At 45.4% G+C, this 18,619-nt stretch overlaps 1 protein-coding gene across 3 annotated transcripts in view; it reads right to left on the bottom strand.

The window, feature by feature from the left end:
* Positions 1 to 371: 371 nt before the first annotated feature.
* The window catches only part of Kiaa0040 (KIAA0040 ortholog), a 33,213-nt gene continuing 14,965 nt past the window's right edge, over positions 372 to 18,619 (bottom strand). For 2 of the 3 annotated variants that reach the window (XM_038350165.2, XM_038350163.2), the window contains one exon: positions 372 to 3,852. In XM_038350165.2, coding sequence (XP_038206093.1) covers positions 3,430 to 3,729 — 300 coding nt within the window. In that variant the 5' untranslated portion in view covers positions 3,730 to 3,852 and the 3' untranslated portion in view covers positions 372 to 3,429. Of the gene's footprint in view, positions 3,853 to 5,700; positions 5,889 to 18,619 lie in introns of all 3 variants that reach the window. The other variant, XM_038350164.2, reaches the window with a different exon arrangement.

Below are 18,619 nucleotides of genomic sequence, written 5' to 3' on the forward strand. Positions count from 1 at the left end.
TGGCTACCGCGGGGCTCCTTGCTGCTGTGTCTCACAGCCACAGATTAACCCAGAGGTCCTGGTTGTTGTTTTAAAGATCTTTACTATTACTTCCTTTTCCTGTAAGAAGACACTGGTTGACTTCACTGGAGAACTGTTTTCTAAATGTCTTCAGGGAGTATCAGCACTCTGTTCTGCACCCATGGTTGCCCAGTTCAGTCTCCATGGTTGCCTGCTTTACAAAGAGGGGGGAGGAGTCACATTCCTGGTCCTTGGCCCTGAGGCTCTAGGAGGGCAGTGACCAATCAGGGAGAATCCCTCCATTGTCGTTTCTGAGTGAGAATATCTCAATGATAGGACAACAAGCAGCTTATTCCAATGTGCAAGGAGGATTTCAGTTTCAAAATATTTATTTAAATAAACTTTATGTGATTTTAATTTTACAAGAAAGACACTGGAAAATACTGTACAACTTTGATCATTTATATATTCTTTTATAAAAGTGACTGTTCTTTCTTTACATTTTCCCGTTCTTTTTTCCTCCTCCCAAAAAATCAAAAGAATCCACTGAACAATAGATAAACACCCCTCTGACTGCATCTGAGTGTAGACCAGAAGACCAGCACGGGAGACCCCCTCCCCAAGCCCGTGCCAGTTTAGAAGGCTTCTTCTTTATGAATCCTCTTCAGAAAAAAGTTTTAAGAGATTTATTTTATGTGTACAAGTGTTTTGCCTGCATGTGTACATAAGTACCATTTGTGTGCCTGGCACCTGGGTCTTCGACAAGAGCAACAGGTGCTCTTGACTGCTGAGCCATCAGCCCCACTGAAGCCTCTTATGTTCTCCACTGATTCCCCCTCCCCAGAGGGGTCAGGCAGACACAGGTCCTGAGCCACCCCCCCTTGACTATTTGTGGCAGCTCTGGGATAGACCACAAGGCGGGAGAGGTGGAGAGTCATGAGGAATGAACTGGTGTGCGTAGGGAGAGGAAGCCCTAAGAGAAGGATGGAAAAGAGTGAAGCAGGGAGATAGGACACCAGGCTCTGTTCTGGGTCTCTGCTCCCCAGCAGCAATGGGAGGGGCTTATCACATCACTACCTGCACCATCCTAGGTGTTCTACAAAGGCTGTCAGAGAGGTTGTGAGGGGAAGGGGTCAGGAAGTGGTGATCCAATCAGGGTTGGGACTCCTGGATTCTAGCGTATGAAAGCAACTGAGAATCGACTTTCTGGTGCTGCATGACAGGAACTGGCTCAAGTCCATTTGATCTGAAAGCAGTAGGTACACTGTGCCTGGAGACAGAGACCTTGTTATGGCATCAGTGACAACTGACTGCTATCTAAATTCAGACAGGCAGGCAGTAGTCACGGAAACCATGGTTTTGTGTGGTCCTTGATGCTGGTGATCCATTCTTGCAGACTGTTCATTACCTGACATCCCATCTTTGCTGTCTGGCTCCACCTCTACCGAATTCTTCTGCCTTAGGGTGACTGAGAGTTAGAGGTGGAAAGGGCACCTAATGGGTAGTAACTGACAGAGAGGGGCATGCGGTATGTGGAGAAGCCTGGCCATTGTGTGACATGTGGCAGACAGCCAGGCAAACTATGACAAGGTACCCATGTGACAAAGGGGCAGAGAATCAGGAAGTGCTGCTCTGGTCAAGAGTCCTGTGACATTGGGGTTTTGAAGGAGAGAATAAGACTTCCCTGTCTGGTAGAAGACCCGGATGTGAGAGCCACCACTAGCCAGCCATGTTCCAATGGCCTGAAGTAGTATCATGAGTATCAGGTAACCCACGTGAGCAAACAGAATTCAGCTTTCCATTCCCAGTCTCATCACATTCAGGGGCTTTTCTTGCTACTGAAATGTCATAATTTGAATATGCCATTAATTAGACAGTGATTTGTCACTTTTCTATAATGGTCTCCATGGGGGGAAATATTTAAAGAGCTCCCCAGTAGATGTGCAAATGAGCTGTTAAGAGTCCAATCCATTTCCAAGTTCAGGATTTCTCTGCCTTCATAGCATGGCCACAGTATAATCAAAACACTGAACAGTTCATTCTCTTAGCTGTAGCCTGGGGGAGGAAAGGCTCTCCTCCACTCAGAACAGAGCTTGTGGGCATGTCCTCGGGTCCCACAGGGCACATATGTTAACACAACCCTGCTCTCAATACGTAGTCTCATCTTTAGTAGCAGTTAGTGGGGTATCTTAAAAGAGCAGGTCACTTGGGGGGGACCATGAGGTATTACAAGTATAACATCATTGTATAACCATCCAGTTACGAGTACCTACTGTGTACAAGATATTTGCCTGAGCATCAACATAAATAGCAATGAATGACTTTACCGTTTAATCTTCCATTTAAACTATGGCTTCTGTATCCCACCTCCAATACACCATGCACTGCTACAAGTGCAGGGGATTGCTTCCGATGTGTGCACTGCTTTTGAGACTGGACTTGGGATGACCTTAGGTCTTTCCTTTAACCTTCATCCACACAGAACATAGCTAGCTCATGTAGGGCATCTCCTTACCCGTTCTATCTGTGTATACATTGCACGGGCACATAACAGCAATGCCCGTTGAAGAGAATAAATGCGTTTCCATGGCTTTCTAGCAGTCACTGCCAAGAGCTGCTCATCGCTGCTTAGGAAAGGGCACCTTGCTGAGTAGTTATGGGGTGATGTCCCCGAGTGGTCTCGGGGGACCACATTAAACACCTGCCGGTGATAATGAGAACCTTGTTGTGAGTTGCAAGCAAAGAGCTTCAAATGGATTTGGAACCATACTTTAAATGTTTAGGCACAGGTGAAAGGTCAGAAGCATCTAGGAACCACTATCTATGTCTATATCAATACACACTGGGGTGGGGCACTATACCAGGTTCCTGGAATGTTCAAATGTATCTCCAGTAAAATACTATGTCGGTAGAGGAATAGGAAAGCACCCATCTCCAACCTGAATGGCATATAGACAGCACATAGGTGCATACGTGCCTAAATCTGGACTTGTCTTCCCACAAGACATTTCTGCAAGTATGTATATTTTAGCAAAGTACATAGTAAATGGCCACGTGATAAACAGAATATACTATTCCATGTACCTGCTGTCCAAATATACATACATACAATGGCTGTGTGTATATACTCAAGACTCCATCTAAAGTGCATGTATACATGCTTTCTGTGCTTTTGTGATAGAGTATACCAGAGGCAGTGTAATACATGCTTGGGACTAGAACACAGGTCACTGTTATTGGACGCATAGCTGCCAAGACAGTGGAAGAATTGTCCATATGCTCCCATCCATTGGGATGCTCAGTCTGACATTTGCTCCTTGGTTGAAGTAATCTGTAGGCATGAGTGCATCACTGTTAAGGAGCCTCCTGAGTCTCTGTGGTGAGAAGGAGGCTGGGCTTGAAGGAGAGGACACTCTGCTTTCTTGTTCACTAGATAGGCAATGATGGCCTCTTCTCCATCTGGAGAAGTTTGGGCTGAGCAGAGATCCAGAGGTCTTCATCCTTCTTTTTCTTCTTCTTTTTCTTCTTCTTCTTATTTGGATCTGGCTGTTGGCTGCTCTTGGGTGGCCGGCTGCAGCAGCAATGGCAGCAGATGAAGAGGAGTGTAAGAACCACCACCAGGGGCAACCCTAGGAGGACAGCTAGGCAGACGGTGTTGAAGATGCCCCTTTCATGTCTGGTCCGGATGGTTTCCCAGATAGAGTTGAAGAAGGAACTATTTCTCTCCATGGTGCTGGGCTAGTGTGGGGCCAGAGGATCTCAATTACCTGGCAAGCCCTGGGCTCCACAGTGCTGGCCACTTGTAACTGATTCCTCTTTTGGTTTCGGGGTTGAGCATGCCACCAGGAGCACCTGGAGAGAGTAAAGCAGACAGTTCAAGAGAAAGGCAGAGGGGACGGTCCTTCATTTTTAGTGTCGGTGGTTCTATGCTTAGAAAGAAGAAGAAATCAACTATTTGTGGAGCTTTTTGGAATCATATTGAGGCTCAATAAACAAAGTCCATATAATGTAACGAGTCAATAACTATTAGCCCATTCTCATAAAATACACACATAACATTGGGCTTAGTACAAAAAATTAATATTGTATCAGACCTGGAACACACTAGGTGCTCAGCAGTTTTTGGACAGATTAATCAGTGTGCACCATGTGTTTCCTGGTTAATTCTCCCCCTATGTCCTCTAAAGTGAGAATCCTCAATCTTTTCTCAACTGTAGTTCACCTGGCAGGTAATGAACGTGTGTTTCCCATATGATAACTTTCATGTATGACTCCATAGGAACATAGCTTATTGTTTTTGATGCTTCCTAGGTCTTATACACAAGAAGACATTTCCTCTTCCCGGCTAAGAGTCCTCAGTCCTCATCTCACCACATCCCTGCCATTGGGTGCTTGCTCTTTTCCCCACTCCCTACTTCCCCCCTTTACCCCACTCCTGTGTCTGGTCCTCTCTGCTCTCTACCTTCTCCGTCTTCATCATCCCACTTGCTACTTCCAAACAAACCTTCCCTGTCTCTTCCCTACTTGATCCTTTTTTTCCTTGGGGAGAGAAGCCTAATATTCCCTGGGAACTGAAGCTTGGGAACAGGCATGGGGCCCTATTCCAAGCTCAGGAGACAGGGGTCGTCCTCCTATTCTTTTACAAGTAGATTTTCTTTGTGCCGCCTCCTCTCCATACATATCTTAGGGAGCAGCTCTCGGGTGTAAAAGTCTCAGTGGGCCCCATGGATTTTGGAATTCACAGGTTCTCGTATTCAGAGATAACTTTGGGAACAGGCATGATTCAGAGAAATGGAGGAAACCCCTTGCTGTGTAGCACATTACCCTGGACTCAAATACCAAGAATAACTGGTTTCCAGGCTGGAGGCTTCCGGCCAGTGCTTTCCCTTGAGGATGCCAGATGCCAGGTCTAGAGTGGCAAAGCTGGATGTCCGAAGCTACATGGCGCTGTAGGGGGCACCCAGAGTTTTGGAAAATAAACCCAGCATCCTCTCAAGGTTGCTGATAAGCAGAGGATGATAATGACGTGAATTATATTGCATTTCCCTTGGCACTTTGCTGACCAACAGGGTTTCCATAGGTCAGCCATCTAGGCTTGAACTTACTGTCACCCAGCCATAGACTCCTGAGCTGTTGGGGCATCTTTTTAAGTGAGCTATAGGGTGGTACTGTGACTATTGATGGGCACGCCAGGAGGCCTGTGTGTATCCCGGGCTCCAAATTCTAGATTCGTTCAGGTTTGGTTCTGTTTCCCGGAGGCTAAAGTTGTGCTCTACATACAGTAGTAGATTACACGGTGCCCCAGAGGCTGTCCTAGAGGAGGTATAATTCCTGGATAACATGATCTATAATTGTCCTATATACTCAGTGGCCATGTGCCCATCCCACTTCACCTGGCCTGTTCTGCTGAAATTTGGCCTCAATCCAAGTGGTATTATTTGCACAGATTGGCATCTATTAGAGTACCCCATGGCCCACACTAACCAAAGTAATGCTATGAAAGTACAGCAATGATTTTAGCCCATTTTTAAAAGCACTTATCATGTGCCAGGCATTGTTCTAGGCACGCTCTGTCTATTAATTCACTTCACACCCACCGACTCATTATTACTGTGTGCAGCAAATGCTGTCATTCTCCATCCTTCAGCTAGAGGTGGAAGCATGAGTCACAAGACACACGAGTGGCAGAGCTGGACTTACTCATTCTGGGAAGTGTGGCTCCAGATCTCCAGTGAGTGAACTGTTCACAGGCATTGCTGCAGGCCTCCTAGTCCTTTGTATGGAATTAACCCATTTTTGGCAAGCAGCCCAGGATTTGCAGAACCTTACAATCCTTGGCTGTTCCTCAGACTGACTTAAACATTTATCCCACTCTACTGTAGAGCAGTCTGCAAAGAGATTGATTTCCCAGTGTGAGACACTTCCCAAATGTATAAAGAGACCCAGAAGAAAACCCAATTCCGTCCTAAGTGCAGGTTTACTGAAAGCGTAAGTCAAAACTAAAATCAACATGCAACAAAGTAAAAAGGACTCTGGAAAGCCTTGTCCTCTCACTGGGGCATTGCCTAAGTCCCTGGGAGGGCTGGAGGCACTCATGATGTGGATCTGCCTATACTCCATTTTGATTCCAAGACTCTAGGCTCCCTGGAGAGAAAACTAATCATTGGTACAAGCCATAATTCCACCTCCCAGGCACACAACACACACACACACACACACACACACACACACATCATAACTCCACAGCTCCCCTCCCCCAGCCACACACACATATGTCACAACTCTTCAGGCACCCTCTGAGCCACACACATATAAGCCATAACTTTACAGGATCCTTCCCACACTGAACCTTCCCCCCACCGGACTTCTCTTCTGAATTGCCCTTGTATTTTTTTCCCATAGTCCTTTGCATTGCCTCAGTCTTGTGTACCCAGCACGTTTTGCATGTTTTGGTTCATTTAGAGCAGTGGTTCTCGAACTTTCTAATGCTGCAACCCTTTAACACAGTTCCTCATGTTGTGGCGACCCCCTGCAACCTAAAAGTATTTTGTTGCTACTTCATAACTATAATTTATTATGGTTATAAATGATAATGTAAATATCTGACATGCAGGATATCTGATACGAGACTCCCAAGGTCTCAACCCACAAGTTGAGAAACATTGACTTAGAGCAAGTTTTGTGTTCTGTTGTGGGAGGATTTGGGTGATCTCTTCTCAGTTGGTCCCAAACATAGCCATCCTGGGACCAAGGGCTCCTTGCACAGTATCTGTGATTCACAGTCTGTGACACCAAGACCACAGTTACTCATAGACTGTTGTACACCAGGTGGTGCCGGGCGCTGCAAGGAGGAGAAGGGCGTCTGTGAGAGGAAGGACACTGAGCCACGGAGAATGTTAGGGCCGTTTCCAGCCACTTAGAAATTATCTTAAAGAGAATAGAATTTTGATTGAAAACTGGGCAAAAAGGATATTTAAGCATCTCAGGCAGCGCAATGTCTAGAACATGAATGGAAGAGCAGGCTGCTTTCCAATAGCCCAAAGCCCAGAGTGGGAGAGGCCGAGACAGGAGAGCAGTGAGAAGGGCAAATGGCGGTTAGGGTAGAGAATGGGCCTTATGTGGAGCGCTGCAGCAGTCACCGAGATCCGAGCTGACATTTAGGAAAAGATCACAGATCTGAGAAGCTCTGTAAAATACTGAAAGAGAGCCCTTTATCCATTTAACAAACATTTATTGGACATTTGATTTGTGCCAGAGTCTGTGCCGGGCATAGTAGATTCAGCAATGAATGACAAAGTTATAGTTTCTGACACCAGCTTTTAGAGCCCAGGGCAGTTATTATTATTGAAGGATTGTGTCATCAAAGACAAATGTAATAAGCAAATTCTCACTTTAGATTGCTTAGTTGGCTGAAATAGAAGCATGCATTTGAATTATGTGTTTATCTCAACGTCCCAGGCTCTCCTACCCTCCTTCCTTTGTCTTAAATGCGTCCATCCTATGGCACCTAAATTAGCCTTTGAATAAATACATTTCTTTTCAACTAAAGCTAAGTCAATAATTCACTTCTGCATTCTTCAAGGTACTTGTTCAAGTCAGCTCTCCACACAGTCAGAGAAAGTACTCATTAGCATTTGGGAGCCTAGTCTAGGGAAAATTCGATTAAAAGGTATTCTTTATATTTTTTAATCTAAGAATTCTTGTCTAGGCTCCCAAGGTTCCTTGCTGAGCTCTGCTAATCTATAGCATTTCATTAGTATTTATGAGCTTTGTGTTATTAGTGTTTTCAGGAAACAATCTAACATCTCCTCAGTGGTATGAATGAAAAGTCAGGGCTTCCATGGGACAGTATGCAAAGGAAGTCACACACTGGGCTGAATGTACTTGGAAGAGCCTATCCTTTTGTTGCTCTCAAGTATCATGACATAGAAACGTCATTCATCTATTCTTGTAAAGTGAACAATAGGTGCCAGTCAATCTTCGCGTTTGTGCTTGTGGGGCTGGGTTTGAAAGGGAGAATGGAGGAAAGTTACCTTCAGTTCCCTAGAAACAAAATATTCTCAATCTCGCCGATCCTCCATAGTATCTAGCTAGGGAAAAGAGATCTTCATTCATGGTTGTTTCTCCCCCAGCTTCTTTCTGCCTAAGTATGAGGTGATGTTGGGAAACACAGTACTAGAGCCAGAGGATCTGGGTTTGAGCCTCAGATTAACCTGCATGACCACAGCAAGTTATTGAACCTCAACTACAAAATGAAGCTAATAAGCATCTGTACGATGCTGTGAGGTCAAAACAGTCAAGCCTATTTCATGCATTTTGTAAACTGTAAACTATGCAAACATGATCCATAAAACAGCAGGTTCTCTTCAGTAACAACAGGTTAATTCTGGCTCTGAGCTTTTGCTTCCCATTCCGAACCTCCAAGCCCCACCCTCGTTGTTAAAGAAGTATTACCTCAAAAGCTGGTCCTCAGGGAGGAGGCTTTCAGTTCAGTTCCAGCTCAGGGACCTCTGGACCCTGTGTCTGAAGTTATGATGTCTTCAGCAATAGGGACCTACCTTCCACCTCTGGGAGGTAACCAAGGGCAACAACAATAGGTCGTATGTTTTGTAAATCTCTTGGACAGCCTTGGCCAACAGCTCAAAAGAGGGCTTCTAATACCTGGTACTGGGGTTTTGTTGGGTGATCTTTGGTTCTTGAAGGGAGCATTGTCAACCCAGATGGGAAATTTTCATTTAAACTATATACACATATTTATGTACAGATGTGTGTGTGTATTGAAGGCTTTTTGTTTTAGTTTTTTGGTAGATTGTTACTAGTATGTTTCCTTATGACTTTTCAGACATTGTTACTGTTACGTTACCCTCCTATATTTATGTCTGTCCTCATTCCTAATTGGTGCCCCTCCATTGTTCTCATCTTTACCATAAGATTCTTTGTACCTCACTATTCCCATCTTTATTGTTCTCACACTTCCACCCCAGACATGGTCCCTTTTTAGTTTCCTGGTTTCTGCAGTTACTTTAGGCTATGTACTCATACCTGAAGATTTGGAGGTAGGAGCCTCAGATGAGAGAGAACATGTGACATTTGTCTTTCTGTGTCTGGCTTACCTCACTCAGTATGATCTTTTCTGGTTTAACATACAGGTATGTAAAGTTCATGATTTAACTTTTCTTAACTGCTAAGTAGTTTGAGGACGCTTCCAAAGGAGGGAGGCAATCCAACCAGCAACCTTACCCAGCAATGACACTATGAACCACGCAATGGTCAGCACGACGCAATAAGCATTTGGGTGCAGTAGTGGCACACATACCTTGGTGGTAACCAACAGTTTCCTATATTGGACTTAAGACACACTCAACAAGAGAGAAACCATGCTTGGTACTGGAAACCTAGCTAACTACCTGGGGCTACTGAAGTCATGTATTTTGGAGGAGAACCCCACCTGCTGCTTTACTAAACCAGCATAAATCCTAACAGAAAAGTTATGGACCTAATAACCTCCTGTGGGCTGGTAAACAAACACTGGACAGGAAAGTTGACCTGATTGATAACACCTATGGGCTATCAGGATCTGGAAGGGAGTCCAAAGAATAGTGTATCCTCCTAAACAAAGGAATTTGGCTTTCTCTAGAAAACATTCCCTCCTGACAAGGTGACCATCCCAGCCTCCTTTGGTAACTGTCACTTTGAAATTGCAGGGGGACTGATTTGAAGACGGAATCTTTCATTCCCAAAGTCCTCTTTTCTAAAATCCCAACCCCCTGCACCATGTGCCCAAAGTCTCTACTTCCAAGGATAGACTGGTATCCTTCATCCTTCTGGCTGAAGAACAGCCTCTTCCTGGAGAAGACTTATTCTGTCTTTTCTTTCCACATCCTCTCAATCAATCTGGTTCAACATTTACTGCATTAGAATTATTCATCCTTATATCCACAGATAGTAGTCCTCACCCTTCATAAAAACAAACAAAATCCTGCTCTTTGTAACAGGTGGGGAGACCATGACTGAAAACCACTACCAATCAAAATGCAAAGCATTCCAACAAATGTATCCACAATACAACTCCTGCGCCTAAGGCTCAGGACCATTGTGGAAGAGGGGATAAAAAGGTTGTAAGAGTTTGTCGTGAGATTATGTCTTTATGAATGCTAGAAGCTACACACATAAAATCTCACCAACATGACCACCTAAAAGTGAGCTGAAGGACAGCTAAAGTGGACAGAGAAAGCCCACGGGGGGCTCAACCCTACATAAAGAGCTACAGACAGCTAAGAAATTCCAAGATTGGGAACAATAGTCTTCTCCAGGGAAGAGCATGCTGATTGGTTATCCAGAACCAAATGATTAGCCCCAAGACATGCATACAGAACTGCAGAGAGCAGCAGTTCTCAACCTGTGGGTCGTGACCCTTTGGGGTCAAACAACCCTTTCACAGGAGTTGCTTAAGACCATTGGAAAACACAAATAGTTACATTAGGATTTGTAACAATAGCAAAATTACAGTTATGGAGCAGCAAAAAAAATAATGTTATGGTTGAGGGTCACCACAACATGAGGAACTGTATTAAAGGGTTGCAGCATTAGGAAGGTGGAAAAACACTGTTTTTTTAAAAAAAGTATTTTTATCTGGCCTACAGGCCAGAAGAGGACATCAGATCACATAGTAAATGGTTGTGAAGTACCATGTTGTTGCTGGAAATTGAACTCAGGACCTCCGGAAGAGCAGCCAGTGCTCTTAACCGCTGAGCCATCTCCCCAGCCCAGGGAGCACCACTGCTGTACAGACTGAGCAAGCTGTGTTTACATATTACATATTTATGTGTTATGTAACAATTAATAAAAAAATGAGGTCATGGATTTGAAAGGGAGCAAGGAGAGGTTTATGGGAGAGTTTGGAGGGAAGAAAGGGAAGGGGGAAATGATTAATTATAATTTCAGAAGCAACAAAAAATTTACAAAAAGAAGCCCCTAACCCCACCTAATGAAAGAGGCCTCACAAGGGGTTTCAATGCTTGCCACCACTCTGAAGGTCTGTGACTTTAATTCTAGACTCAGGCATCCAGAGACCAGGAAGAGGAAGGTCATCTGAGGGGAATCTGCTGGTGTTTAGAGTCTGTTAAGTTCATAGGCTCACTTCAGGACAGTGACTGGCATTTGCTGGCCGGAGCCTTGCGACCAGGCTTTGGGACCTGTGGGAGGTAGTACAGAGGTGTGATTCATTCCTCAGAGGGTGAATTGAATCTCTGAGAGCCAAAGGTGGCTACGTCCAGGGCTGGGCTCAGGCTGGGGTGTGCTGTGAGAGCAAGTGGGACTAAAATGAATGTGGACTCCGTAAAAAAAGATGCCATGCAGGCATGAGAACACAGATTGGAGAGGTTGAGGTGGGGAGGCCATTCCAGTTGTTTGGAGAGAATGGCATCAGGACAGAGGGTGATAGTATTGGAGAGGGTGGGATAAAGGCCTGGCTCAGATGTTCTCCAATGTGAGGAGAACTTACAAGACATGAGGACGTGTTCCTTGGCTCTACTTTTCTTCTTCTAGTTCTGGTCTCCTATGAGGAGTCTGAATGTTGAAAGAAAAAGATAGTGTTTCCCTCTAGAATCAATGTTGTAATTATGGTTACAATTTTGAACAAAAATACAAATAGGTCATCAATATTGAAATGATTATATTACCTAGGGTTCTTAAAAATGATCAAAGGTTACTTTATTAGAATGTGCTTCCTGGATTAGAAGAGCCTTGAGATGGGCCAGCGGGTGAGACTCCTTTAGTTCGTTAGTGAGAAGTCTGGAGTCCATTGCTGAAGCCAGCCATGAACAATTGTGCAGTCAGAACCAGAACCTGTATCTCCCTCTTTTCAGTTCACCTTGCCAGACTTTCTTCAAAGAAATCCTTAAAAATGGGCACCTAAGAGGTGTCTTGTAAAAGCACACCTACGTGTTGCCTTTCTGGATGTAGGCCATAAGACCTTGCAGCCCCTTTATATTTCTAGGGGCTGTGGGAATGGCGCTGGTCAAGGTCCTCTCCTTGCTCTGCTTACTTGTATGGCCAGGGACAGACATCATGGACCCGGGGACAGTGGGAATGAAGATGTCTCTGAATGAGTATGGGGCAGAACTTAACTGTTATGGGAAGCCACTGACTTTGGCCCCCACCAGCAGTTAGCCCATTTGATTACTGCTGACAAGACACGTATGAGTTAGGTCCACAGTGCTCCTGGAGAACAACTTCGGCCCAAGACTGGGCCACCTCAGTGCCTTAGAGAGACCAGATGTCCTGGCTTAAATTCTGGCTCTTCTGCTCAGTAAGTGTGCCACATGGCAGGCCAACCTCTCTCCCTGGGCTCAATTTTCTCACCTGTAAAATGGAGCTGACAGCAGAGTGTTCTTAGAAATGACTGCGCCAGTTGGTAGAGTGTCTGTCTCCATGTAGCATGATTAATAAAAACCCAGAGACAGATGTTGGGGTTCAACCTGAAGACCAGAAAAGCAAAACAGCCAGACACTGGCTCTTAACTCTACCTCAGTCTGAAATGGTGATTCTGCCTCCAGGAATCTCAAAATGAGACTGTGTCTGAGAGTTGCCTCCTGTTTTATATTCCTCTCTGGTGCTGGGTGGGGTTAAAGGCAGACACCACTACTGCTCGGTTTCTATGGCAAACTAGTGTGGCTACTGGGATTAGAGGTGTGTGTCACCTCCCTAGTCTGTAAGGCTGACCAGTACATCTGTTTTACTCTTTGAATTTCAGGCAAGCTTTATTGATTAAAACACCAATGAAATATCACTACATCATTGAGTCTGCCTAGGCAATAAATATGATGATTTGACCTCAAGCAAAAAGACTTGCTGGCTAAAATAAACAGCCTTTAGCTTCCCAGCTAATGATGATTTTGCTTGTCCTTTAAAATTTCAGCATGTTTCTGATATAGTAATTTTGATATGCAAGCCTCTAAAAGAGACCATCTTCTCCTCTCTCTAGTTTTCCTGGAACATGGAGGCTCTTTCTAAATTTCTCACTCCCTGTTGTTTCTCTGTCCAGTGATTCAATGCCCAGGAATGTGAATGGGCATCACTTGGAGGCAGAGATACATCTCTTCATCATCTTCTCATAGCCTTCACCTGACAATGCAGAACGGTACCCAAGTCTGCTTTGCCACCTCCACGTGACACTATCCTTTGCCACCTCTTCTCCCTTTTTCCTCCTGCCAGAGTACTTAGTGACTTGCGTATCTGTGCTGATTTGCATCCTATCCACTGCTCTCGACTCATGGGCAGGAGATATGTGACTGAGCAACTTATTCTCTACAGGGATAAGACAATAGACAAGTGAGCCGAGAAATAAACCAAAGCGTGTCCTCTTTATACAAAGGAAATGATTACAGTGGCCTCTGCAGAGGTGCCTTTGGGGGTGACAAAGATCCACATATGCACAGAGATATGGACAAAGTTCCCCAGAAGGCAGGAACAGCAAGGGCGGGGCTCTTCTGGGAGAAAGAATGGGGATGATGTCCAGGAGTGAGGGAGGTAGCACACTTGCCAAAGGCGAGCATTTTCTAAGTAGGCTTTAGTGAATGAACTCAAGCCCTGTGTGTGGAAAGAGGAGGTGTTAGGGAGAGGGTCCTGAGATGAAGTCACGGTGAGCCCTCTTCACACCCACTGCTGTTGGATTTGTCCAAGTGCTCAAATGAGTCTCTAGGTTTTTCCCTCCTTTAATCTGTCTAAACTCTAAGTGTGACTTGTATCCACTGTTCAACCCTCGGTGATGAAAACCATGCTTAGCACAGAGGACCTACTCCTCCTTTCAGCCCAGCCTCATCATCTACTCCACTGTCATCTCCATTCATAGCTAAGTTCATTCCCGGCTTTTCCCCACTGCCATGCTCATCTGTCCCGTGTCTTCCCACCTCCCTCCCTCCATCTACTCCTCAGGTGGACTCCTGGCCATTCAGGTGTGACTCTAGATCTCCCGTTCCCCACAAAATGATTGCTTTTTCTTCTGAGTTTCCACAGAGGCAATTACCTACCAGAGCCCTGATCTCAATGCATTATAAATGTGTTTGCTTTGAAAAATTACAAGGATTCAAAGAAAATGCAGAGGGTTATATAAGACTCAAACACTCCTGTGTGTGTTGACTTGTTTTTCATACTCACCTTGTCAGCTCCTGAAAACAGTGATTCTCACTCCTCTGTTTGGCCTGGAGATCTAGCTTTGTTCTTATCATATAATAGGTGATAATGAATATTTGACATGTAAAGGTTTTCTGTGGACACTTAAACCGAGCAGAAGAATGACCTCATCATCTGGATTCTAATTCCAAAATATCTTCCACACTTATCCACTTCTCTGCACTAGATCAGTGCTCCCCGTTAATTGGGTTACTGCAGTAGCCCCTCCCCCCTTTTGCTAGTCTTTCTGGCTCTACTTTTCTCTTGCTCTAATTTGTTCTCATCACATGAACAGGCCAGAGTGCACTCATCCCTAACTTAGGCTCCATGACACCCCATCACATGAAGTATGAAAGAGAAATGCTATATCATACCCCACAGATTACCCCATCACCTGACTCCTGCCTCCATCATCTGGTCCCTGTTTTCCACCTTCTGGCCCCTGCCTTCATCATATGTGCTCTGTCTACATCATCTGGTCCCTGTCTCCATCATCCAGCCCTGTTTCTCTCTGACATTGTATTGCATTCCTTTCTGTTTCATTCCCCGTGTCCTGTCCTGGGATTCTCTACCCGCTCAAAACTTATTATCTCTTTGCTTGGCCCATGTAATCTCAGAACTTGATATAAATACTTCATAACATTCAGGTCTTACTGTAAATGAATTTCAAATTTCCTGCAAAGATACCACAATAAGGGCCTTCTCCTGGCATCTTGTCTCATTGCCTTTGCAGGATAATTCACTTTGAAATACCTCATTCACTCTGATTCTTTCCTCTGTCCTCCTCCTCTTCTTCATCATCTTCATCGTCTTCCTCCTCCTTCCCCTCTCTCCTTCTCTCATCCTTTCTTTCCCTTTCTCATTTCATCCCTAACTACATGATTTCCCGTTCATGGAGATATACATGTTTAAAGGCTGCCTTTCTCCTCTGGAATACGAGCCACAGGAGAACAGGGCCTTTCGCCTGGCTTTTCTGTTTGAATGCCCAGACTTTGGCAGTAGCCATCTGAATGAATGAACTTCACCCAGGGGTTCTGAAAATAAAGGGGAACCTGACTGGACATGATTCAGTCATTCAGGTCAGTGGGGAGAAGGAACAGAGCGGAGTGTGTAAAAGGTGAGCTCTGATGATAGCTGAACTTGGATGATAGCTGCCCAGCCACTTAGCACTGTCCAGTCAGATCCTCCAGCCATAGAGTTCCTTTGAGAGGGAAATAACGACCACGAAAATCCCATTATCAGGAGAGCAGTTGGGAGTGCTGTATGTTTTATCAGCTTCTCAATAATCGCCTGCCTTCCAGGTGCTCAGTTACAAAGGGCCCATTGTAGCCGGGACTTCCAGATAACAAGGGACCCTTCCTAATTACTGTCCGCTCTATTTCAGGTTCAGCAGAAAAGAAAATTAAAAAGCTCTATTTCACTTTGGGTTCAAAAAGTCAATCTCTCAATCAATCAAGTATTAATTAAGCCATGGTAGGACATACCGGGAGAGTCAGAGATAGCCTCTTCTCCTTAAAGATGATACCAGGGAAATAATTAGCGAATGATTTAAGAACAAAGAAAAGAGTTTAAAATGGGCTTTATTTGGACTTTCTTTAATTTTTCTATTGTGAAAAAAAAAAAAACAGAAAGTCTGGAGTCTCCAATTCCTCAATTCTTTATTTCTGTCCTTTTTCCTCCCCTTCCTTTGCTCCCCTTTTCATTATTTCCAAAGGGTTTGTGCCAGAGGCCCTGAGAACAGCTCGTCTCACTTGGTCCACTCCCAGGCACAGTCCCTGGCATGCGTGGCTCTCTGATTCCTTGAGACAACCAGCTGTGCTCATGTGGTAAGCACAGGATCTCCAGCCCATAGCAAGTCGGCACGGTGCTCAGATTTACACCCCCGAGATCATAAGGAAGATGTCTCCTAACCTTCCTTCTTGTAAGCCAGAAAATGTGTAGCCACGGACTTTGTGTCTTTGGCCAGCATGGTGGAGGGTCTGGGAGCAGTCACACCCGTGCCTGTGGTCAGCTTTTCCCGCTGGCTCACAGGGTGGGGTGTTTATCCACGGTGCAGCAGCATTTGGCCCAGAGTCTGACACGGTGCCTGGTGGAATGTGGACGGACAGCATCATCTGAGTGACTAACCAGAGAACGTTTCTAGGTGAAAGGCATCTGGCGGGTGCTGTGCAAAGCACGCACTACAATGGGTGCCTTAAAATGACCTCGAGGAGTGAAAGCAGCGTAGTATTCTAGAACATCCTTTTATTAACAGACCATTTGTTCTGATCCCTGTTTGATCAGTTTTTCACTGAATTGCTTTCAAGGGTGCGTTAACCAGCTCCCAGGAAAGCAGGGCAGCTACAGTTGGCTCCTCTCTCTGCTATCTCGCTGCCCTTATTTTCATCCGTTCCTGATCCTGTCCCTCCCATCAGCCCCCCTGACCTCCAGGATCGAATTTCTTGTGGGGGGGGGTCTGCTTTGTCCATCACTATCAGTCTTTCTCTTCTTAGTTTTAGCTCCAACACTCACTTGTTTTCATTTGAGCTGGCTTCTGACTTAGATGCTTCAGAGGGTCAAAGCCTCCAGAGCATTGGCAAACATCCTGGCACCTTTTACAAGAACAGGCGATCTGATGACTCAAATGCTACCATTTGCTGAAGTCTTACTAAGTGCACGCCTCTTCTCCCCCACCCCCATGTGTGATCAGGCCTTTATATTAAGACGGAGTTAAACAACTCAAGGTAATTCTTTCTATCTCCATTGAGGAAACTGAGGCCATCAGAGATTAAGAAACCTGTCCAAGGCCATGGAGCTACCAAAGGGCAAGATGAGGTTTCAATCTAATCCCAGTGGAGCACATAGGTTCTGCTGCAGCCGCTCTGGTATGTGATCTCCATTCTCAGGAGACCAAGTGCTTCAGTTTCTGGACCTTTTCTGTCAAGATGATGGTTTCTGACCCAGTATTCCCCTACAGCATGGTAGAGCTTCCACTTGTGCCACAGCCTATGGAAATATCCTGACGGCACTTAGGTTGTGATTTTAAAGGGGCTCATATTTTCAAATTTTAGTTTTATCCATGTATGTGTCTGATTGCTTGTGTGCCATCTGCTTACAGTGCCCGTAGAAGCCAGAAGAGGGCATCAGATCCCTTGGAGTAGGAGTCACAAGTGGTGCTAGGAATTGAATTTAGGTTCTCTGCAAGAGAAGTGAGTGCTCCTAACCATGGCACCAACGCTCCAACCCTAACTATACATCAGCAGGGGGAGCCTGGATTTGAGCCAGGGACCTCTGGAGCTGCTATCTAGTGCTCTATCTCCTGATGAGGCTTGGATTTTTAACAAGACCACACAGAGCAGGAGGGGAGTGCAAGCCAACGCCACATATGTCAGAAGGCGATGGGCTTCTCTAAGGCATGGGCCTTCATGATGGGCACAATGCCCAATTGTATTCCAAGAGTTATAGCCAACACACCTATGCTTCTTTATGATGATGATCGGTTACTTTCCCTCTTCGCTTACATAAAATCCTCAGTTTTTAGCTAGCCCTGCTACTGAGCTGCACTTACATCCCATGAATGCATCGTCTGTGGAGCTTTGAAGGGCCAGAGCTCTCTCTGATCCCCGTTTCATCTAGCCGTGTTCACTACCTGGTCCCTGGAGGCATTTAAAGCTTGCAGCCTGAATTATAAAATTCCTGTTGTAGGGACCACAGTGCCTATTCTCTGTGCTGCCATCTCTGTAGAGAGGGCCACACAGTAGCTGGAAGAATGGAAACGAGGACAAAGGGCCAGGCTGTCTGAGCAGCACTCGCCTCCTGGATGACAGGGCTTTGTCTCTGGTGGATGTGAGGAATGATAAAGATGAGGAACCGTGTCGAAGGAGGTGGTCCACACACAGATATCCCTGGGCTCAAACGCTGGTAGAGGGGGAAGAGAAACGACTATGAAGCCAGGGGTCACAGGAACCAGGTCTAGTTCCGGTTCAGTTGCCTTCCATGTCTTTGACCTCAGACAGTATCAGTGAAGTTTTCTAAATCCTTGCTTTGTCTGAGAAACAAGGTATTACCTGCTGTGGATAGCCCTCAAGATTCTTGTAAAGAACAGACAAGACATTTGAAAAAACACTGGAGGTGGGGGTATCACAGTTGAAATGCCAGGTAGTGGCATTTTAAGGATAACGCAAAAAAGATGGATTAAACCTAGAATTGGAACCCTGAGCTTTTCTCTGGGGCAGCACACTACCCTTCCCCACCACTCCTTCCCCCAGGTCCCTTAGGAGACTCAGCCATCAGGAGCTAGGTTTCCAAGGCCGAGGATCCACGAATGCACACAGGTAACACTCGCACGTCTGTACGTCCAATCAGGTCACTTCCTGGTCTTAGTCCTCACAAATCTGTAGCCACGGTCATGGTGAAAGACCTCCATTACCTGGCCCTCACTTCATTCTTCACAAGTGTTTGGTGAAAG

The sequence above is a fragment of the Arvicola amphibius genome, chromosome 12 (genome assembly GCF_903992535.2).
Source record: "Arvicola amphibius chromosome 12, mArvAmp1.2, whole genome shotgun sequence".
Classification (NCBI taxonomy): Eukaryota; Metazoa; Chordata; class Mammalia; order Rodentia; family Cricetidae; genus Arvicola; species Arvicola amphibius.